General features: G+C 41.1%; 1 protein-coding gene across 7 annotated transcripts in view; it reads right to left on the bottom strand.

The window, feature by feature from the left end:
- The window catches only part of LOC140666094 (protein groucho-like), a 73,503-nt gene that overhangs the window by 43,986 nt on the left and 5,204 nt on the right, over nucleotides 1–24,313 (bottom strand). For 3 of the 7 annotated variants that reach the window (XM_072892885.1, XM_072892887.1, XM_072892888.1), the window contains exons 2-3: nucleotides 8,818–8,915; nucleotides 4,540–4,603 (exon numbers count right to left, since the gene is read on the bottom strand). In XM_072892885.1, coding sequence (XP_072748986.1) covers nucleotides 4,540–4,603; nucleotides 8,818–8,915 — 162 coding nt within the window. Of the gene's footprint in view, nucleotides 1–4,539; nucleotides 4,604–6,512; nucleotides 6,577–8,817; nucleotides 8,916–24,313 lie in introns of those variants that run through there. The other 4 variants (XM_072892886.1, XM_072892891.1, XM_072892889.1 and 1 more) reach the window with 3 other exon arrangements.

Here is a 24,313-nt window from a genome sequence, read left to right as displayed (position 1 = left end):
CTTTTAATTAATAGACTTCGCCGAGGAGACGCAACTGTGGGAAGGTCAGGATCTTAATTATCACGAGACTGGAAACGTTATTTCCGCGGTAGAGACATCTAACACGAGTAGAGGAACAGCGTAAACAGCGACAGTCAGCTACGATAATGGAAGTTGTGAAGACGTATAAACTCGATAACGGCAACTAGAAATATTTACCGAAGTAGATATTATCGATATTCTCGACATTTATATGCATTTCATCGCGCAATCTTTTTTTATGCCAGCAGTCGAGAGGAAAGCATCTCGGTGTATTTTTTTTTTTTTTTTTTTTTTTTTTATTCCCGGGGTGTCTTTTCATCTCTGCTCTTAAAGTTGAAGATAAATCGAGCCTTCACATTCAACTGAATTTTCATCCGCTGAATTCTCTTCCACTCAGAAAGCGGTGTATTGAGAAAAGATTCCATTATTATAGCTGAAAACTTACTCGATTGGTACTCGTTTCCGATTTGATTGCGAAAAAACGATTCCCGCGATATCTTTTCAATTCTTGGGCATCCAAACGATATCGATCACGATCGGTATCTACCGATCCCTCTAGCGAAGAGAGATCTTTATACCGTGTTCTCCGTTGTCCCTCGATGGAAATCGTTCCTGTTACCAACACACTTTAGCCGATGCCGACATCTGACTCTGACCGCATACGACTTGCAAATTTCGTCCTCGATGTAACCCCGATTCCGCCGTCGATTCGAAGCTTTGATTTAATCAAGAAAAACATGGCGTACCACGTATATATACCTATATATATATATATATATATATATATATATATATATATATATATATATATACACGCGGGCACGATAACTGTTTACGCTCGCGTATTCATGCTACTACGAAACGATTCGATCAATTCAACAGGACGCATCGCAGAGGGCTTTTAATCCTCTCTCAGCCTCAGCACACGCACGGTATTCTTTTCGTATATACCTAATGTTATTTTTATATCTAATGGAGACGCTCAGAGAGTCACTCGACTGGCGACTGGCGCGGTTAGTGCTTGCACTTGGCGAGCGGAAACACGAAACGAAGGACGTACTCATACTAATGTATCGGGTGGTATCGAGCGAGAGCGCCGTCGGGCAAAGTGCTTCGTGGCCGGCGGCCTCCCGTCGCGCTCGCGATTCGCGTGCTCGTAAAAGTCCACGAGCTCGACAATTACATGAAAGAGTCGTAAAGGCGTAATGCTCTCTGTTGCCGTCCTAGGTATTGTGTAACGACTCGGTGTGTAGGTAACCGAAGAGCATCCTTCGTCTCGCACGCAGCCGCTGGTCGCGGCTGAAAACGCGCGTCGCGACGTCGCGAGAAAAATTCGAGGGGAGAATGGCTTTACACTAGTGATGGGCGATTTTTTTTACAAAGAATCGATTTTGTAATTGATCTTGAATCGAAGTAACTGAGATCGATTTCCTAAAAATTGATCTAAAAAATCAAAATTACACAACAAAAATTAAAAAGTCAAAATTTTGTCAGATGGATTATATTTGTATAATTATAGTAAATTATGTTTTACTTTAAAATAATTTGATTTATAAAATTATTTCACATTAGTTTCGGAGACACTCAAAAATATTTTAAAATATTTCTTTTTTTTAATATATTTATTCAATTTTCCATTCGTGCGCAGATAGGGAATTTAAAAATAATATACATTGTAAATGTTGAGGAGATAATTTGTTTCTTTTCTCAGTAATAATATTCTCAGTCTTAGAGAACAAACGGTCAGCTGGTACGGACGTAGCAACGATTGATAAATATTTCCTTGCAATAAGATGAAGAGATGGATACAGTGTCTCCCCGTGAAGCCAATAAACCAATTGGATCCTCGTGTAACCCAATAATTGGCTGATTAAGATAATGTTTTAAATCAATTGGCATATCAACAGATCGAAATTCGATTTTCTACAAAAAGAATCGATTTCAAAAAATCGATTTTTTGAGGAGAAAGATGAATTTTCTGAAAATCGAATCGAGATCGCCCATCGCTACTTTATACGCGAGATAATGATTGAGAAAAATCATCGTAATGTTTAACGAGCGAAAGGACAGTTTATTTTGTTTTCTTTCTCTTACATGCTCGATGCACCGAAAGCAAATACGCGATACTTTGACCGAATGTCGGCGATGGTCGACGACGGACGCGCTACGATTGTACCCGCAGGAATCGATGATTCGCGCGACGCAAAGCCGTTTAGCCGCGACTGACGCGAGTACGTACGTATGTACGTACATACCTGTTGCTAGTTAACGCCGGCCCTAAACTCGATACTACGATAAATTCTTGCTACGTCGGTAATCAATCATCAATGATAAAACGGCGCGATAGAACGATAGCGCAATAAATATGCTTTCGTGTGCTCGTCAATCGAAATTTGATTAAGTGCATTCCGTGGTTTCGCTATGTTTCGCGTCGACGTTCGTTACCACGCGGTGAACAGAACAATAAGCGTGCGCGCTATATATATATATATATATATATATATATATATATATATATATGTGTGTGTGTATGAACGAAAGTGGGATAAAGTGTGATATGTATACATTTAAAGGCTGTCACGCTCGCGCGTGTGAATCGCGGGATTCGATCGATCGATAGGCGCGGGATAAAAGGATCCTATGTACTGAGAGGACGTTGAAGATGGATCGATCGATGGGGGAAGCGAGAGCGCATACCTGGGTAACGCAGCTCTTATACGACGTACACGCTACGTATGTACGTACGTGAGACGATCGCACGATTAATCTTCGTGTCGGCGTGAATCGGCGGAAGTGCCACGTCCACGCGAGAGCGAGCGCCGCGCATTTTATATGAAGTTATTTGCATGGAACGCGCGTACACTACGGCCTATAAATTATCGCTCAGCTATAATGCACGCTTCGCGAGCTTTGGCCAACAAATTCCGGATCGTAAACTTGGGTTGCGACCGCGAACAGATGCGTGCTTCCATCATTATTTCTCCGGAGAAAACAATCGACCGAAACGATAAATGTTTTCATTATAAGTTGACCAAAAAATCTATATCTATCTATCTATCTATCTATCTATCTATATATATATATATATGTTATATTTTAATCTTTAGAAAAGATCTAGATTTGTGCTGTCCCGTGGACATTAAGCGATATAACTTGAATATTATACGAGGCGTTATACAAAGTACATATCAAGATAAACACACTGTGAATGCACATCTGTAAATTTTTCTTTTCCCAAATGATAGATGGGAAAAAAATGTAGATGCCGCGAGGATGTCGGCACAACTGGCGTGAAATTAAAAGCGGTACTCTTCGACCTCCCGCGAAGAAAGTGGCGCACCTCTTCACGCTTCACGCAGCTAATGAAGACGCATACACGGCGACGGTGTATCGCGATAACGAAGATCTACGAGCGAAAGCAAGCCGCGATTCTACCGGCGTCTACGTGTGTATATGTATATACCCTCGCGGGACAAAGCCGAAAAACAAAGCCAGAAGAAGAGCCACGATGGCGAAGAAACAACGTGGCACGCGCACGATGTAATCCCTAAATTACTTGTCTTATACCGCGGGATAAATATTTTTTTAATCACGAATTAAATATTGAAAGATATACATATGTATACATATGTATCAAGTTTTTCAGGCGTGTAATTTAAATATGTTCAAGTATTTAAAAAAAGAGAGAGCAGGATGTCTACAATCTCTAATTTAAATCTTATAAACAAATTGATCCTGCAGATATTTTTGCGTTCAAAATTCCAAAGAGAGAAAACATTTTAAAGATTTCTACTTATCTACTTTGGCAAATAAATTTTTTATCGCGTGCATTTTTTCATGTTTTTTCACTCATACAAAGGAAGAACGCAGAGCCTCTTAAGTGCTAGATTTGTATAGATATACTGAATATAATAACTTTCATAAAGTAAACATTTTTCATTTGCATAAAATTTTCATTTACAAATTACAAAGAGTGTACTATTCAATATTTTGTTAAAAATATATAAACAAAAATAGAGATATATTTATAATACATATTTTATAAACACATAGCTTGCTTAACTTGTTCAATTTACAATATGATAGCAAAATTATCAAACAAGAATTTTCAAAAAAATTCTCTGAATCCTAATTAAACTTGTTTGAGATTTTTCTGATTTTTCCAAATACCAAAGAAAGTGAAGAATGAGAATGTTTTTTATGTTTTTCCAAAGAGTAAGAGAGACACTCCGGATAAATATAAATCTATATAACAATTACGTTTTGATATATTGCAGTATCGCATCGTGGCACAAATTTAACGAGCAAGCTAGATATAGAATATTTCCTATAATTCGTAGTTTGTTTCACCCAAGAGATAAAATAGGCTTTCTAAGGATTCATCTCGAGGCGTGAAACGAGAATAAAACATCGCGCCGTTCAATCCTTTTTTTTCTTTTTTTTTTTTCTTTTTTTGCAACAAATACGATTTACTGTCGCTTTGTTTCTGCGATAGGTTCTGTAAGCTTGTGGACTCACCATGACGTAGTGGCGCTGCATCTCCGTCTTCTCCTGGGCGAGTTTCTCCAGCTCCAACTTAATACTGGACAGAACAAGCAGGAAATCACACGTGTAAGCTAAACATTAGTAAGTGCAGGCGACATTCAAAAGCTGTGGAGGCAAAATAAAGGAGAGCATAGGGGAGCCTCTATATCTTTCGCTTTGCATCGGGGGAGTCTTGTGGCACATTTCGGCCACAATAGAGAAATATAATGTCGAATTAAACGAGGGATTATCGTGACATCAACGAGTCGAGGGTCTGACTTGGGTTCCGTGGCGAATGAGGGACCCGATATCATGTTTGAAACGCGTTGTTCGATGATACAACGATTTAATCTGCCCCAGATTTTTTCGCACGTGTTTCTTTTAAACCTTCCGAACCGATTTGTTCCTTCCACGCCCCCAAATTGAGGGATATTGCGAAGGGGTGGTGCACAGCCAAGCCATTAAAAACACACAATTAGTGCAGCCGCAACAAACATTGATTATAATTGTTATATACTGGCCATTGTGTATACATGTTTTGTGTGTGTGTATTTATATATATTTATATATTATATGCGTGTGTGTGTGTGTGTGTGTGTGTGTGTGTGTGTGTGTGTGTTTGAATATGTTTGAATTTCATGTTTATCAAAGTTGATCGTGGAAAATATTGCAAGCGTCGCGATTGCGAGCGAATAATTCATAAAAACGCATTCGTCGAATTTACATCGCGTTCGATTAACAACGAAGCCGTATGTAAATACAAACGCGCGCGCGCGCGCGCTAGATAGTTGTTTTGTTACGACGAAAATATTATCCCCGTCGAGCGGTAATTAATAATTTTGCGAAAGAGATGTAATCGCGAGAAAAAATTCGCCCACTTAATTCACTTCTCCCGTCCGGAGAGTTAAGAAAGTTAATACGAAATCAATACGAGAATCGACAGTGCGCAGGTTCATTAAGAAGTTAATCCTCGTTTCGTCTCGTCTCGTCGCGTCGCGTCGCGTCGCGTCGCGCTTTTCTCCGACGCGTTAAAGCGCATATTAATATTCACTTGGTCGAGACCACCACGTTACCCGGCGACATCGCAGCGGCAGACAAAGACCCCGTCCGCGGTGCTGGCGATAACTTTTTTAACGACGACAAGCCCGCGCCGTATTTTTGTTTAGCCCGGCATTCCGGTGCAAGGGAAATAATCTCGCGGTGACGACGGCCGACAAAACCGCTTGTGTACCGCGGCAAATGAATGCGTTCGTATGTGCCTGTAACGCTCGAGTGCATCGGGCTACTGCTACTGCCGTAGTCGCTGCTGCTGCTGGTGCTGCTGCTGATGTTGCTGCTGCTGCTCCGTGACTGTATATATATATATATATATATATATATATATATATATATATATATATATATATATATATATATACCTAACGATAACGCGAGTGTGGGTGCGTCATCCTCTGTATGATCCATGTTGCCCTCCGTGTTCCCAGTATTTTCGGCGCGCTCGGGTCGCGATGATAATTTTACCGGTTTTCGCGTTTTGCTTCTCTCTATACCCCCGCACCCCCGGAATTATATAACCCCTCTAACATTATTTTGCGGATCCATGTCATTTTTATCCCAATTGCGCTCCAAGTACGATAAAAAAAAAAAAAAAAAAAAAAACGTTACAAAAGTATACGCTCCCATTATACTATCGGAAAATTAATTCTGGCAAAGTCAAATCGGTTTTATTTTTATAATTTCGCCTGTCTTTTAGCTTCTTTGCAATTGGTTTGCGAAAATTGAAATAGCTCGACCGCGACCGAGCGATATCGTTTTCAAATTCACGCGCGACGAAAACGAATGCATTTTAATCCGGGAACAACGGCAAGGTGATTTATATGATTCTATGGGTATGTGTGTTGCGTATGTATGTATGTGTGTTAACGCGCTGCCCCTTTCTACGTTCTTTCATCCTTCTCCCGGCTTACCATCACGTAATGCCTCTGTATCTCTATTTTTTCACTGGCCAGTTTCTCGCACTCCAATTTAAGGCTGTGTAAGAAGAACAAGAATAGAGCATTAATATCCAGCAGCCCTCGAAATCGTCGGAGCCATTGTCTCTCCGTGCGTCATTCTTCATCGCGACATTAAGTTAAAAACGCGCCTTTTTTTTAATAACACGCCGTATATGTATCGCAAAAAAAGGAGGTCTTACAATAACAGCTGCATAAAAGGTTCGGCGAGAAAAGAAAGAAAAAACGGAATAAAGATAGTTTTTACCGATTTCATTACCAAGTCGATGCAAAAATTTAATAATGTTAAAAAAAATTCTTTTAATTTTTTTTTTTCTCTTGTAGGAAAAAATTCAGAAGCCACGTAATACCGGATGCGAGGTCATTTAATTTAATTCAAAGAAAAAATAGAACGGACGCTTGTTTAATATATTCGTATATAAAGCCGAATCAAAGTACGCTACACGCGACGCAATCTCATTTATAAGGCGATAAATTAGCACAATATTAACGATCGTGCTTGCGAGCGGCAACTATCGTTACGCAAGCAGCAATACTCGCACAGTCGGAGAGTCAATTAATTATTTCAGATTGACACCATACCAACGATTTACGGGACGATTTATCGGGAATCGCGTTGCGCGCTTAAACGCGCGATTACTACGCACGACCGAGATAGGCTTTCGCAGTTTCACGCAGTCGGACACGTTTTTTTTTACCTTTCTGTGATTAATATCGCAATCTGCGAAATTTATGTATATTATTCCCGCAGTACATAGAAAATTTATTGCAATTTAGACAAACTACTAATAGCACTATTTTAATGATTTTTCTTTTTCCATTTTAGACACTTTACACATTCAATCTTCGTAAAATGGAAATCAATTTTTTTTCTCGATATACACGCAGGGTGTCTACTCAAATGTTGTAAAAAATTCTCTGAAATTCCTTCAACTTCCAAATATTTTTATTCAAAATTCTAAGTAAAAAGAATATTTCTTTAAAGATTTTTTTATACAACTTTTTAAAATACATTTTTTTTATTATACGTTTTTTAATGTTTTTGACTCATATAAAGGCATTAACATATCTTGAAATAATTTGTAAATATTATTGTGCTAGGTTTTTAAATGTACCTAGTGGAAAAAAACATTTTTAGCTTGCTTGAAATTTTAATTTTTTTATTATTAAAAATTACAAAAGATATGTATTCAATATATTTTGTCAAAACATTGAATATAAGTAAAAATAAATATATGTTTATAATAATATTTTAAACGCATAGTTGCATGGCTCGTTTACGATAGAGTAAAATCAGAGAATTTTTTTTTTTTTTTAATTACCTAAGAATCCCAATAAAATTTCACATGAATTTTCAGATTTTTCCAAGAAATCCTTGAAAATTCCAGGTTTTGCGTGTTTTTCCAGGGCGTAGACACCCTGACTCGACTGCACCAATGATTAGAAGCGAAAATTCAACGATCGAAGGAATTATAATTATGTAACGAGCTTTGGGCAAATCTACTAAAGAGCAATGACGCGACGTTTCACGAGGAAACCATTGCCGTTCTGCGATTGCAGACACGTGCACGCTTGCACAGTACACAGGCGCACTATCCAAACGCGGTCCTTCTCCAGGCCGTGCACATACTTTGATGTACACAGCTTCCGGTCGGACAAACAATTATCTGCCTACGCCCGTCGTCCGTCGTCCGTACGTCGGTCCGTCGGTCCGTACGTTTCGCGTGTGCGCCCACGCGGTATTTGCACGCACGTCTAATGGATACGGCCCTGCGCGATGTCTATGGGCGCGAACCCGTTTGCTCCGTTCGACAAACTACTAACCACCGGGCAGAGTATACATCGCGCTCAATTATCCGTTGGGAAAATGTGTAGTTTCGCTGAGAAAACGGGAAGTCCGGAAATTTTACTTAAAAATAAGACCGGCGTAAATTTTAAGATAAAAGTTGCGTCGATATCTCGACTCTAAAGTATCGCAATTGTTACATCAATCAATTAATCGCAATAAAATATATATCGTCGCGTAATCTATATGTAAGAAAAAAATTGTAGGAAAATTTACGTCGGTAAAGACTGTTCCAGATAACGGAGACGTACGTTTATTATTATCATATTGAATAAGAATTATAAAAATTGAGTAGTTTGTAATAAATTAGCTTTATCTCGTTTTATTTTTAAATAAAGTTGAAATATTACGTACATCCCCGAGATTAATTGTATTGAGTTTACAAAATTGTGAATATTAAGAAAAGAGGGATACCTATGGTATTGAGCCTGCAAGAAATTAAACTCCTCCTTGATACGATCGCAGGACTCGCCGACAGAAAATTTGAACGGCTGCCCAGGCTGCGGTGGACCCTGCAACACAAAAACATCATTAAATGTATCAGTGTACCGCATTCCCTTAATGCCATTAAAGCCCATAATACCCCAAGATTTATCTGAGAGACTTTAGTGTCCCGAGGACTCCCAGGTAACTTGAAATCGATATACTGGGTCGGGTAAAAAAAATGTTGCCACTTGGACGTATGTTTCGATAAAAAAAAAAAAAAAAAAAAAAACAGTATCCCAAAAAGAATTAATACTTTCTTTTTTTTCTTTAATTTTAATCTATAATACATTTTTTTTTTTTTTTATTTTTATTGTGTCGCTATCGCTATTTCTGTTCTGGTATTAACAGAATTGATGTTTGCAGATTTTTGCCAGACAATAACTTTGGATATTTTTCGTAGAAAAACTTTAATACATAATATTACCAATTTCATATATTATAAATCTTAATTTCTCTGGTAATTTTTCGAGCGATACTTTTTGTATCTTATTTACACTACGTTTCTATTTGTACATAATTATTCTTTATATATCGCATTGTGTATTTACAACATAAATGTAGCGATAACGTAAAACTTGTTTCTTATTGTTAGAGCTCAATGATTTCTGAAAGGGAGGAAAACTTTTAAAACTATTATACAAACCAACGACTTTGCTATTATTTACGTTTGAATGTAGAAATTAGACTTGTGCTCAATTACGATCTGAATAAAAAGCTAGCTTAGTAATTATTTAAACGCAGCATGTCATATCATAAATATTATTTTTTAATCTTACACTTTGATAATTGTTACGGCTTGGCACAGATTGGTTCATCACATTATTTAAAAAAAAAATATTTAAATATATATTAGTTTTAAATAAGCAATAAAAAAAAGAATTTGGAATACTAGAATTAATCACGGAATACAGCAGCAATTTTAAACTTTCTCTGACGTTTCCCACCCGTATTAAAGTGTATGTTTCACAAAGTTAATTATTTATATTTATCTCAATTATAAAACAATATTGCAAGATGTGTTATCTCTTTCTGTCACAGAGTATGCTGTAGCAAATGTCAACTGACTTTGGTGGCTGCTGTATCAGCGCCCACGAGCGTAAAAGCCACATTATTACCGGTGCTACCCACCTCCGTATACCTGTTAGTAATAACGTTACGAGCGTGTTATCGATCGTTTTGCACGTCGTGCCCCGCAAAACGGATACGCCACTATGGCCTCGTAAAAGCCGGAATAGTTCCCCCTCTCCCTTTCTCCCTTTCCCTCGCCCGATCGTTCTCCCGCGTCACACGATCTAGATTCCACGGCGGCCAAAGAATGCCGGAATCGCGGTGTTTCGTGCAGGAACTCGCTAACGATTCGCCGACGATCGCGACCGCGTAATGAAAATCGTGCCAAAACTCGTAAAATAAAAATCAACTCTTGGACGCATTATTGCGCTAATGACTTGTACGTGACATCGGTCAGTTCACGCGATATAGTCCCAACATAATAATAGAAATAAATATAAATGTTCAACAAATCGATATTCTTCTTGTTTACGTATACGTGTTATAAATTTCTCTCGCATTACTTTTACTATATACGTAAAAAATGATTTATTATACGCATTATCTTCTATTACACAAACATTTTTAATTTCTGTGTATAGTATTTCTTTCTTTCTTCTGTTTCTATACTTATTAAAAAGCCAGTAGAAATGGTACGACGTAAAATCGTACGCGTATCGTCGACGTATCTTAATGTATAGTAGCCCTTTTAGAGAAGGTCGTGTATACCTCTTGCTACTTGTACATCTATAGTCACCGCAACGTGTTTTATTAATCTTCACGGCTTCAAGTCGGGCTTCTCTCGACTTGTGCATTATCGTACATGTACGTTCTAATTAGGCCGAGGATTTGCGCGGCAGGCGTGCAATATCTTTAAACGGCTCAAACCCGGAATGGGTGAAGCCGTAGCAGACAATATTGTGCAGCTCATACGCTTACGTGCGTGTCTGCTTGCGAACGCACGCACGCACGTTGGTACATGTTCTCCGTAAGCGACTTTTATAAACGCAACATCACAAGAGCAGAAATTCTCTCTCATTTATCGAACGTTAACGAACGCAAGAGCAAAGTTAATGCGAATTGGCGAACAGCTGATCGCACAGAGCTAAATCATTGATCCAATTTGTATGCGACAAGTCACGACGGTCAATCCAATTAATTTATCAGCTTTCGCTCTTGCGGAACGGAGAAACGGGCGTCAGATTACCAAGTGCTGTTTGTCATTTTCCGGTACAGCTCGTTAACAGATCGATACGACAAGAATGTAACTCTGTCAGAATATTAAGAATCGACGTGTGTCGTAAAGTTAAGTTTTTCCATTATCAAAAATTTTAAGAAATTATTAGAGTTCTGATTGCCGTCCCTCCAAGATTTCTAAAAAAAGTTATACCGCCTTCAACATACCGCTACTTTCGGTGCTTCAAACGATGAAGCTATTTCTAAAATTGATAGAGAACTGTAGAATCATTTTTATAATGAGGAGGAGCCAAATATATCACATACGTTGAAAATTGTAAAATAAAAATTTGTCAATTAATTATATTCTTTTAAATAATTCTTATAAATCAAGCCTTGTTAAATGGCAACACGTATAATAAAAAAGTAATATCTTTAATATTATAATGTATACAAATGTCGAAAGAGCAACGAGATGGCTTGTTGACAGAGACAAAAAAAGGAGATATTTCTCTCTCTCTCTCTCTCTCTCTCTCTTTCTCGGGAATTGTTTGTGAAACATTTATCGTTTTTATACGTTTTAATCGAATGAGGCTAGCGACCGATGGCCTTTCGCGCACGGGACGAGGGAAAGCAACACCGGCGCGGTTTAGCGTCCGTCGAAAAGCGAAGCGCGCGAATTATGTCGTTTCGACGAATAATGAGAGAACGTAGCCGTCGCGCACGTCAATCAGTGTCCTTTACGTGTCGCGGCCGATTTAATTATCCGATAGCCTCCTCCCTCTCGCATCATCATTCCCGTCCCTCTTCCCACACGCGCCGCGTATTTTTTTTTTTTTTTTTTATCTTTCGCGCGATATCAAGAGCCGACGCGAGCGCGCGCGCGCGCGCGCGCGCACGTTATCGTCGTGACAAGAGCGTGAAAACGATAGCCCGGTCCGGATAAACGGGCGAACAAGAATTGGCATTAAAGCGCAACGATCGCGCTTTTATTGGTTTTCCAGTCTTGCGCGACATTTAATACATCGAGGGCTGGACATGATAGCGGGGATTGCCGTTTCGCAATATATTATCGCGAACGGCTCAATGGAGCGAGGAGGCCGTTCAATGGACGTTGGTTAAAGCCGACGACGGGCGACGTCGCCGTTTATGGACACCGCGGCTGCCCCTGCGACCGGCGACCGGCAACCGGCGACACATACAAAGAGAGAGAGAGAGAGAGCCACGCTAATAGCAACTAGACCCAATCGGTTGCGTTTGCAGCCACTCAAGTACGCTTAAGTGGCGCGTATCGCCGCGTCTAATTACGTTACCTCCATCGATCGCGCCGTCCGTCATCCACTAGATGCTTGATTATCGGCACGTATTATCGGACAGGTTAACTGCTCTCTACGGTGTCCCCCGCCTGTGAGATCAAATCCGTAACCAAACACCAGGCACGCGCGCGCGCTCAAGTGCCAAGAACATTTGCTCATCTCGAGGTACGCTAAACGGACTTGCATTAGTATGTCTAATGCAAATTGAAACGCTGCTGGATTAATCAGAACATGTGTCTATTATTTGAAATGTTGAAATTTCCTCTTGTCATGGGGCCCATTTGTAATGTAGAATATGAAAAATCTCTCTATATAGATTTCTAAATATTCAATTTATATGTATATCGACTCTTGTTTTATTGAAAAAATTATACGTCAAACTGTATACACACAAAAAGCTACTGTTAACAATGCGTCACTGTAATTTATTTCTAAAAGAAGATAATGAAGAATTTGATTAGTTAATTTTACAACGTGTGTAAGATTCGAGAGAAGCAGCCATTTGTATCACCGGCAGTATCTGATGTACCACGCTAATCAAAGAGATGGTAGTCCTGAGAGTTGGTGGCCGGGTGTACTCGTCCGCCCGCTTTACTTAGAGACTCTCTCGTGAGAAACTCGCTAAGCCATGGCGGGATTACGCAAAAGGACGACGCAAACACAGGGAGAACGGACGGGAAGAGCTTCGAGAGGGTCGGCGGTTTCCGCCGTACCGCAAAACCACCGACTCGTGGCGCGGATTCCAAAACCACCCCGGCGACCAGAACCGACCGCGTTCGCCCTATAAGCGAACCTCCTCTCCCTCTACCACCTTCCGTTATTCCGTGAGAGAGCCACTGGTCGCGAAATATCGTCGAAATAACGCGCGCACAGCGTAGACTAGATATCGCGATACAACACAAGCTTCATCTCATCGTAACGGTTTAAGTACCGTAATCTGAATTTCCTGGCAATAATCTGAGCTATCGCGCGCAACATAATCAACCGCAATCCACGATATTATAATGAGCTCTAATTTAGATAATTTTTACAATTTCCGCGATATAAAATTGACCGAAAAACGATAGGGAAATCGAAACGCTGGCTCTACATACAAATCGATTGCCAGGCAAGCGCGCGAGAGAGCTCGGCAAACCCGAGCACGATCGAACACTGAAATTATGCAACGCGATAACAATTCCTGTAATATCGTCAGACAATACGCCTCAAGATTTGCATGAGGTGCGGAGTGAGAATACACGAGAAGAGCGGGGTTGAGGCGAGGGGCGAGAAGCGAGAAGCGAGGGGCGAGGGGCGACGGACGTACCGAGCGGTTGTATCTTATTGATCATTATGATTATTCCCCGTAGCAGACTGCGAATTCGCCCCGAGACTGCGGGGCACGACCGCTATTTGCATAAGCAATGCATTTTGATTCGTAGACCCACATTGTACTCGGCACACGGGGAATGACATAAATAATGCATAGAATAATGATAGCGCGCGGCGCGGCGCGACGCGGCGCGACGCGACGCGCATCCCGCATCGCGCGCGAAAGCGAGTCTCTATCGCGAAACGAGACGATTTTCGCGCACGTAATTCTTCGGTATGCTGAAATTGCGGTGCGCCGCCGGTGCCGCGGCGCATGCATTTCGTTCTACTCTCGTTAACCATTACCGGCGCGCGCTATATATCCCGTCACCCGTCATGTGATTCGCGCAATCTTCGTACACGCGCGCGTCGCGATAAATCTCGCCGTACGCGCTCCACCGCGCAAAAATGCGAATCGAAATTTCTCAAGTGTATAAAAAAAAAAAAGGGAAAAAAAAATCTTAATTTTATTTTCAGTGTAGTTGACGCGTACATGCGTCACGAGGAAGATGGGCTTTCAGCGTGCGCGGAAAAAAACACACATTAGTATCAAATTAAAACTCGTATACTTTAGCGATCATTCTTTCGGGAATATATGTACACAGTGAAAAAAAGAATGTTCTTATTTTGACAATATCTTTAGTTTGAAAATGTAAATCTTGAAATGAGATTATATTGCGTTAAACAAAGAAAATTTGCTTGGATCAAGACATTTTATTTAGTTCAATCAAGAAAAATGTTGGATAGAAAATAACACATATGTTTAAATCAAAGATTATAATTTTCTTAGAGTTAAAATAATTATTTTATTCTTGAAATGACAATTATAGTATTGAAATAAGATAATAATATTGTTAAAATTTAAGATTTTTAAATTCTCTCAAGAAGATTATAAATTGTTGCGTATATATGAAACAGTGAACGCGTTCATATAAATATATAAGTTTTGATTTGACACTTACTTTTTCTCTGTCTATAAACAATATTGCATTACAATTTATTTGAATATCGTAATATTGTAATTGTCTTAAGAATATAATATTATTATTTTAATTTTATAATAATTTTTTTCTTTCAATATACTATTTGTCAATCCAATACTTTTCTTTTCTCTATTCAAAATTATTCTTGCATAATAAGAATATATTTTTCTTGGTAGAATTATATTAAATGTCTTTGAACTAGCAATTTGTATACTCGTTTAACGCTATATCATTTTATTTCAAGATTCAAATATCAGAATAAAAATATTCTTAGAATGGTCTTTTTTTCTGCATAGTTGACGCATGCATGCGTCATTAATAAAATTGTATTTTTATTATATTTTCGGGATCGTATAATATTTTATAAAATTATTTTATCAGCCAACTGTCGACAGGGCAACAACGCTATCAATGTTGATTTTTACTTAATTACCTATTTTGAATTTGGAAAATACGATAAGAAATTCTTATTCTCAAAGGAGAAATAAACCAAAACTTCATTTTTTCATATACTTTTTACTTTTTTGTTCGCTGTATTGAATCTACTATTTTTAAACTTTAAAAATTTAATACAATTTCTTATTCAACATTTTTGAAAATTATATAAGATGTACTACCATTTAAAATTTGGAAAATTTGACTACAATTTTTTATCTAGTATCCTCAAAAACTATAACGTGCCATTATTTTGTAAATTTGTAAAACAGTTTATCCTGCATATTTTTTATGAATAAGCTCTCACATTGAAGGGGATTAACGTATCAGAAGAGAGAAATAAAAATAAGGAAAATCTGAAGAAGAAACGAGCGTTTCTATTGTTAAATTGAGACTCGTGCAGTCCCGCATAATTCTCGCTAAACCGTCTCTACTTAAATTTACGAGAAGCGCAGGGGGTACAGAGTCGGCGTATACAGAGCGTGGTTAATAAAAGCATTGTGGCGCAAGATGCTATTTCACGGGAGAAGGCGGTAATCTGTGCCAGCAATGTATCTATAATACGTTCTTTTACATGCGTCAATCTAACCGGTCGCGTAGCCCGCGATGACGCCAAGCGAGTTGCAAACACCTGACGCGAATATACATACGCGCGATTCTCTGTCCCGACATGGGTAGGCACTCGTGCAGATCGCTCGATAAGAGGCGACCGCGGTAGTTTAACCCGCCGAGCAATTAAGACGATACGATCGGCGCTCTCGCGAAATAACGTCACACCGACACGGCGCTGGATACGTGAATAAGTGCCACCCTCTCTCTTCTCCCCCCCCCCTCTCTCTCTCTCTCTCTCTCTCTTTCTCTCTCAAACGCTCATGTATTTACACTCGAATGCTTTGCATGGCGTCTCGCGTGCGCACGACGCGACAACCACGACCACGACGACGACAACGATGACAACCAGCTGTGCACGCCAGAGATCGTTGCACAGGAGACTTAACTTAATAACACACGGATGCTGACGTTTATACACTCCGTTTTGCCGTTGGCAAATGTTGGCATGACTGCTCTCTATCGAACCTGACATTCTCCTTTGAAAACACGATTGCGCCAAAAATTATTTTATGCATTTCGACGAAAGAGAGAGAAAAAAAAAAAAAAAGAGTAAAAATCTGCGGAAATAGAAAAAGAAATTATCAAAGTCATTATACCCTTACGTGGATTTGTCAACGTGATAATGAAGATATATATAATACAGAAATCAAAAGGTTACGAACCCCTTTTTGTTGTATCCTGTTGTATTTTGCGGATATTACATCGGGCGCGCCGTAAAAGGAAATGTTAAACGTGACAGACTCGAGGTGAAACACGAGATAACAGAGCGAGAGAGAGCCGGGAACAACCGCGGAGGGAGGGGGGAGGGGAAGGTGGGGAAAAAAAAGAGCATACGAAAAAAGGGAGGAATAAAGATTAAGCGAACAGAAGCCGCGGGCAAACAAAGGACCCGAGAGCTATGATTCGGCCGTTCTGAGTAGACCAGGTAATTACTAGTTGAACCTCGGGGAGAGAGTCTTTTTCCTCCGCGCGCGCGCTTCCCATCCTCGACCGGCTCTCTCGACCTCGTTGAAGGCGAGAGAATGAGACAGAAATGGAGAGAAAGAGAGACAAGACTCTCTCCCGGGTGAGAGAAGAAAAACTACGACGGTAGATAAAAGCGCCACGAGAAAACTCCGTCGGACTGCGCGAATGAGCCGCGCGTGGTACTTTAACGACACAAAGGGAGCTCAAATATCGGCCAACTGTCGTGCCCCGCTGCTGCTGCTGCTGCTGCTGTTGCCTCCTCTCCCAACTCTCCGGAACAACCGTTTGCTCTCCTCGTCTCCCTTTCATCGTCTGGTACGCTCGGTTGCCGGTAGGAACGTGAGCAGGAGGAGAAGAAGAAAGGGAAGGGAAGGGGACTTTGACAAAAGCGACGGCGCTACAAAAGCTCCGGCGATAATAGGAAGCACGGCGGGAGCCACCCTGGCAGTTCGGCCACCTAATCTGTTACAGTCATAAACCCCGTTCTCGCCCTCCTCTCTATCCCCTGCCCGTTCCGGTACCGCCCTTTTACGAGCTGCTCTCCCCGAGAACGATTCACCCTTACGTAAAACGCTCGTCATTCTCTCTCTCTCTCTCTCTCTCTCTCTCTCTCTCTCTCTCTCTCTCTCTCTCTCTCTCTCTCTCTTTCTCTCGCGCGTTCCAGAATTTTTTTGCAGATTGATTCTATCGGCGGGGCATTCATTCCGCATTGTCAACGAAACAGTCATCTTATAGATGCGCGCGCGAATAAATCGAATTAACATCAAACTTGGCGCCGCAGCTGTTGTGTGAATTTTTAATATTTCACGATAGTCAAACGATGTTCTTTTTTTTTTTTTTCCCTCTTTCGATAGAGCATCGCGCCTCTCGTAATATCAACGGTCCTTGAGGGCGTCGCGCGGATACTCGACGGGGAATCTGTAACACGAGGGTCGTCTCCCTCGGGACCGAGGGGAGAGATCGCGGGAATATGTTATAATTACCGCCAAACTGAACGCCGGAGCAGGAGTCAGGCGAGAAAAGAGAGGAAGGGGAAGATGGGATCGTATCTACCTACCTACCCACCCTCTTTCGCTTTCGACACTTGCGACAATGCTGCCCCCCCCCCTTTCCAATCTCCCGGGGTCCGATACTACCGGCTCTTTTTCCCCTCTCTTTTTTACGACATCCCGCGCATCGCAGCCAGTAACGTCAAAATGAAATTTCTAAGGACGAGGACGACCGCCAACTCTCTTACCGCTCCCTTTTCACGATAATCTCGTTACCCACGCCGACAACCGAGGATGAAGGGCGAACGGCACCCCTCCTTGTTGTTGTCTGTCACCCTCGTGCGACGAGGGAGTGTGTACGTCGAGGCAATGAAATCCGAGCACGCGGCCACATCTCTCGAGAGCATCTAAATTGCGATTCTAATCGCCGCTCTTGCGAGCAGCACCCCCAACTGTCTGTGTATCGTACATCATAAATGCGCGATCACGCTGAGTCATAACGCGCACCCCGGTCGAATTGAAAATGACAATCGATGATTCTCAACGAAAGAAAAGGAAAAAAAAAAAAAAAGGCGTTCTTGAAAGTACTCTCGATTAGGCGTAAGAGAAAAAAAAATTAATAAAGAAAGAAGAGAGCGAAAAAAGAGAATTTTACAGCGATACATTTATATACATTCTATTAAATTAGGAAAAAAAAAAAAAAAAAATAAAGACGCAAGAAGAGAGCTACAAGACCATATGTCGCATCACGATCGTAAGAAGTAAAATAATTTTTTGTCCATCACGCGACGGGGCCCCAACTCACACGAGTCAACTGCGTTCAATTCGATGCGCTCCGAAAGCTTCGTTTTCGCATTAATCGTTTTTCTGTGCTCACACAATCAGGCCAGCTTAGCGAAGGAAGGAGAGAAAGAGAGAATACAAGTCGAAAAACGAAACGAACGCGGAGCGATGGAGCGGAGGGAGAAGAAAAGAATGTCTCCCTGATGTCTCCGGGTTGTCGAGCCATTATCGAAGCTATCTCTCGACGGTCGACTGAGCGTTTTTAAGAGCGTAGTCGACCTTTATCTGCGAACAAGCTATAGCTAATGTAGATCCCGACTGTGCGACTCAACTTTATCCCTCTTTTTTTTTTTTATTTCTATCACTACATACCCGCGGGCCAACTTCGTAATACCTGGAACAGAACTCTACACAAGGATACCGCTTCCTCCATTTTGTAGCTTCTCGTATTTCAAAGGAAAAAGTCAATCTCTTTACAGCAAGAAGAATGCTTTACTTTATAAAAACAGGGAACAACTTTCACACTATACGAAACTATGCGCAGTATCTATCCTTTTTTTTTTTTTTTTTTTATTCAAAAATGTTTGTGCTATATACATATATAGCATTGTCTACATAAAATACAAGATATAAATAAAAAATAGAAAAATTCGTGGAATATCTGTGAGAAACTAAATGGAGAAAGCGAATAACGGAGAAGGCGCGAGGACGACGAGAGAGAAAAAAAGGAAACGACGAAAGGATGCTGGATGGTAGCCGCGGACGAGCTCGAGACGGTAGTATACGGTAGCCGGCGTGTATATCATTAACCTCATCCTCATCCTCGTTTTTCGTCTCTCTCTCTCTCTCTCTCTTTCGTGCGCGCGCGCGCACACAGTCCCCGCGACCACCCCCACCCTACCTTCGTGACAAGCATGGGTCTCAACGGGTCCGATGAAACAGGAATGTGCCGTCTTGCTCTCTCACCCGCGTCGCGTCTCGCTCTCCTACTCTCGTGCGCGCGCGTTTCCCTCGATATATCTTGCATCTCTGTCCGTCCCACGCGATACTCGCCCCGTCTCGCTTGCAGATGACTCCGACTCGGCGCAGCACAAACGAGTAATTAACTATCTCCGTGTGGGACACGTGTTCCCATCGTGTTCCCTCTCCTTCTCCTTCCGTTTGTCTCTCGCTCCCACCTCTCCTCCTCTCTGTCTTCTCACCCGGTATATGTCTCTCCCGCTACCTTCCACCTCGCTCTACCGACTCTCCGTGTTTGCACACACTCTCTTATGTTAATTCGGCTTAACGCCCAGAAGCCCTCGAGGGGACGAGACGAGCGTCTCGCTTCGTCTCGCCTGGCCGAAAAATTACAGACGATCACGAAGAGGGAGTCTACGACGACTGGGGTGGTCACGGACGATCTCGTGGAAAATAATAGGGATGTTTGTCCACTCGTGTGTGTTACGATACTGGGGAGAAGAGACACGAGCAGAAACGTAAGGGTCGCTCGACTGTTGGTGGGATATAAATGTTTCTAACGTTATACGCTCGATGCAATTTGCGCCTTTTCGTGCGAGTTTCGCGTTAACGTCCCCCGGTGCCGCTAATTTCCCGCATGAAACCACTACGACTCGACGCTAGTTTGTTTTTCAATTTTAAACTTTTAGAATCGCAAACAGTATTTAAAAATTCTACCATTTATTTCTAGCCAATAAAATTCTTTCCCAGTTGACAGTTTTCAATTCCCTCCACCATTCGATGTGGTTCGAATCAAAAAAGTGTTGCGTCGACAACGATCGATAGATAGTTAAGTAGAGATATATAGAGAAAGAAAAAGAAACAGAGAGACAGAGAGAGAGAGAGAGAGAGAGAGAGATACGCTACTAACAAATTCGATTATTCCGACATAATCCATAGCAAGCGTCTAATGGTCGGGTAGTAATACTCGGTCGCAAATTTATCTATAGCATTCATCTTCCCATTAGCGGTGAATAATTCCGTTGGCGTTTACGTGTCAATTCCCCATTCGTCTGGACTGTAAGATGATTGGCCGCAGGGCAGAGGGGACGGTGTCGTCGCACGGTCACGACCTCTTCCGCTCCCTCTTGCTCGCTCTTATATTCCCGCTCGTTGAAAAATCGAACCGAGAGATCAAAAGACACACGGTAGTGGATAACATGGAATAACTGCAATAGCTGTCGATAGAACGCGTCAGTCTCTCTGTACAGGGTATCCTTTCCCCTCCTTTTATTCCTGCGGATTCTTTGATTAATTCCGAGTCCAAATTTTCTCTGCAAAATCATGCCTCGGGACACTTGTAGCTCTTTAATTATAAACAATTATAAAAATAGAGGATTTTTGAAAATTAAACTTAGAAAAACAAATAAATGAAATTATATTTTTTAGTTAATCTCAAGTAGATTTTGCTCGTGATAAAATTTGAATTCAAGACTTATTTATAGAAAATGTATTATCGTTGAAAATTTAAAAATTGCATAAATGATAACTTTCGTCGATGAATGTCTTGAGAAAAAGTAGATTTAAAATTACAAATATCCAAACGTAAATCGACAATTTACATAAAGTATCGATGTAAAAGACTCTAGTTTACATTTTTACAACACTATTTAATGTGTATTAATTATGCCAACATAGTCACAAGGCCATGATATAATACAAGAGTGATATTAAAAAAAAAAAAAAAAAGAAATAGATATTGTTTAATATAGATTAGTACTCGTACATTAATTCTCAATTACTAAATATATAAAGTCTACTAATTGTAAGACTCCATTATCTAATCTTTCAGTCAACAATCAAATCTAAAACTAGTGGAGCCAATTTTTTTCATCACCAATGAAGACAAGAAAGAAAAAAAGAGAAGCATGTGGTCACAAAATCTTGAACACGAGACACTCATCGATATGCTATACAACGTAAAAAAAAAAAAAAAAAAAAAAAAAAAAAAAAACAGCGGGAGACGGGAAAAGAAAGAGATGAGATGAGGGAAAAACACGACAAACTGCCAAGTCTAAGGCCAATTAGTGCCATTCCCTCGTACGAATGGGTCCAAGAGGTCCGAAGGGACCTCTCGACAAGGTTAGCTTCTCTCAGACTTCTTTTCACCTTCTACTACCTACAGATACGCCCAGAGTCGTATTTACTGCTTTATGCGTATACAGGATATCCGCAAAACCGCAATAGGCACTGTTTCATGGTGACAAATGTGACATTGACTTTTCTTTAACAAGAACCTTTTATGATACGTTTTCAGTTTCGAAAAAAAAAAAAAAAAAAAAAAAAAGTCACGATAATTAGGTGTAAAATGATATCTTCATGAGAAAATACAACAAGGAGACAAGACCTGGATTTTGAGCTTGGGTAAAAAACTATCTAACCGTATTCAGGAAAAAAGGTAGCCAGCAGGAAAACTAAATCAGAAATATCACGACGGTCAATCGGTTAAAACTCTTAACCGGATCCTCCTATATTACGGTCTTTCAGTAGACTAATTTGACCTTGAGAGTTTCAGGAAAAATCTTAGAAACTCGAGAACTCTCTCGAGTCTGACTGTTGTAGTAAGTATTAGGGAGATTATTTCGACAGGCAGGAAGGAAAGAGAGATCATTCATTCATTCCTTTACGTGTTTACCTGCGAAATAATCGCGCTTAAAATTTCCTAACGACGGTAACAACAACCGGCGATTGAATAATTACATGGTCTAACGAAATATTTAATCATCATGACGCGTGTATTTTTCCTTCTTTTTCCGATCGCGCATCAGCGATTATTATTTATTACGTCGTAAAGCGTGTCGTTGAGCAAAGAGACGGTGCGACATGGGATAATTCGTTCGTCGTATCGAGCGTGTTGATCGCGGCGAGAGAGAGAGAAAGAAAGGAGGGGGAGGGAGAAAGGCAGGCATCACGCCCGGCCTATCATCGATTGCGTGTATCACGCGAAACCGCTTCCTACGCGGTCACCGCACATTAACGTGTAATTGTATCTAAAGGTAAATACAGACGCGCGATAAAATCGGTAAAGGCGATAAAATCGGTAAACGCCTCGTAACGCGCGTTACGCGTTAGCATCGGCAGATGCGCCGCTATTGCGCGATAAGACCGCCACAGCGGGAAAAGAGAAAGCGCGCAGGGTAAGGAAAGTGGAAATTAAAACCGTCGCTGCTCACCGCACCACTTACACATACCATTACACACCTACACACACACACACACACACACACACACGTACACTGACGTAAGGGGACATAGGAACGCGCACGTACGTACATCCCGCCGCAGAGTTCCTCTCCATCCATTCGGCGGCGCGGCACCGTGTAATTACGTCGGGCGAGAGCACGAGATCGCGATCCGGCTCGGCCAGGAAACGTATAATGGGAGTATAATGCGTGAAATTTACTGGCCGCATCGGCATAATGGACGACGTGACGCTCAAGATATCACCGTGATTCCATATTTCCGAGCGCTCCGCGAGCGAGCGAGCGCGCGCGTTTGACGCACCGAAGCGTAACGCGACCATCTAGCACCGCGTGTGTATATATATATATATATATATGTATATATGCGTCCGCGTCAGTTTAGATCTCGGATTTTAATACGGGCAATTACCGAGACGGGACGGTGTATACAGGATGGACCGGATCGCCCCCGAGATCCCCCGTCCCGTCCCGTCCCATCGAATATTCGTATCGCATCCGTGCATTTATCGCGCGCGGTTTCGGCCTGTAATTTCGCCGAGTCGAATTTCAACATTGCATATATCACCGGATATCGCCGATATACGCCGGGATTCCAATTCAATTAACTCCGTCACGGTACAGCGAGGAAGAATCTGAATTTTTCACGAGAGATGGTATTTAAAATTGCGCGCGTGACTCTTAGCACTTTGGGAATTTTTCGAGCATCTGGCCAACACGAGTAGCACGATCGTTAGACGAGGAATACTAGAGCTTCCTGTATTACACACGTCTTCTCTTCATACGTGCCGTGAGATAGAAGCACCGCCAGCCTGTGCACAATCCAAGATTAACATATCACTAATTAAGCAGTATATATCGGCGCGTCACGTCGTACGAGAGAATAAATTAAAAAAAAAAAAAAAAAAAAAAAAAATGAGGAAGATGCAAAGAAGGAGCGAGTCTACGACCGGTTTACGGGCTGACGCGAGCGCACAGGCGAGTTTTTTCAGCTGCGCACATTCAGACGCATTTGAACAGCGTGTCGGAGCAAACAGACCGATTAAAAGTATCAATATTTACCGAATCGGGGGTCCTGCGCAAACGTGCGCCGTGCAGTTTACAGGAGGTAGTAAACCCGACGGACGACGAGGTTCGGTCTAATGCGCGCGTGTGTACGCGTGTAACGCCGCGCCGTTCACCCGCCCGTTGACATTCGCAACGTGTACCCTACTAACTAACGTCAGCGCTTCGCACCGTCCGTCCTTTCCCGCTAGTTACGTATCGCCCCATCGTTCCTATACCTACTTACTCTTAACCCTTATAATATTGCAGATTACAGGGTGTCTACTCCTATCCTGTAAAAAAAATTTCCTGCAAAATTCCCTCACCTTCCAACTATTTTTACTCAATTTTCGAAAATCAATTTTTTATCGTACACATTTTCTAGTACTTTTCACTCATACGAAGGAAAAACACAAAGTCACTTAAGTTTCAAGTGCTAGATTTACAAGTGTATTTAAAAAATTGAATAAATAATTAAGATACAAATTTTCAACTTTTAATTTTTCCTGCAATTTTTATTTTTT

The sequence above is a fragment of the Anoplolepis gracilipes genome, chromosome 5 (genome assembly GCF_047496725.1).
Source record: "Anoplolepis gracilipes chromosome 5, ASM4749672v1, whole genome shotgun sequence".
Classification (NCBI taxonomy): Eukaryota; Metazoa; Arthropoda; class Insecta; order Hymenoptera; family Formicidae; genus Anoplolepis; species Anoplolepis gracilipes.
This window is presented reverse-complemented; position numbering and strand designations above follow the sequence as displayed.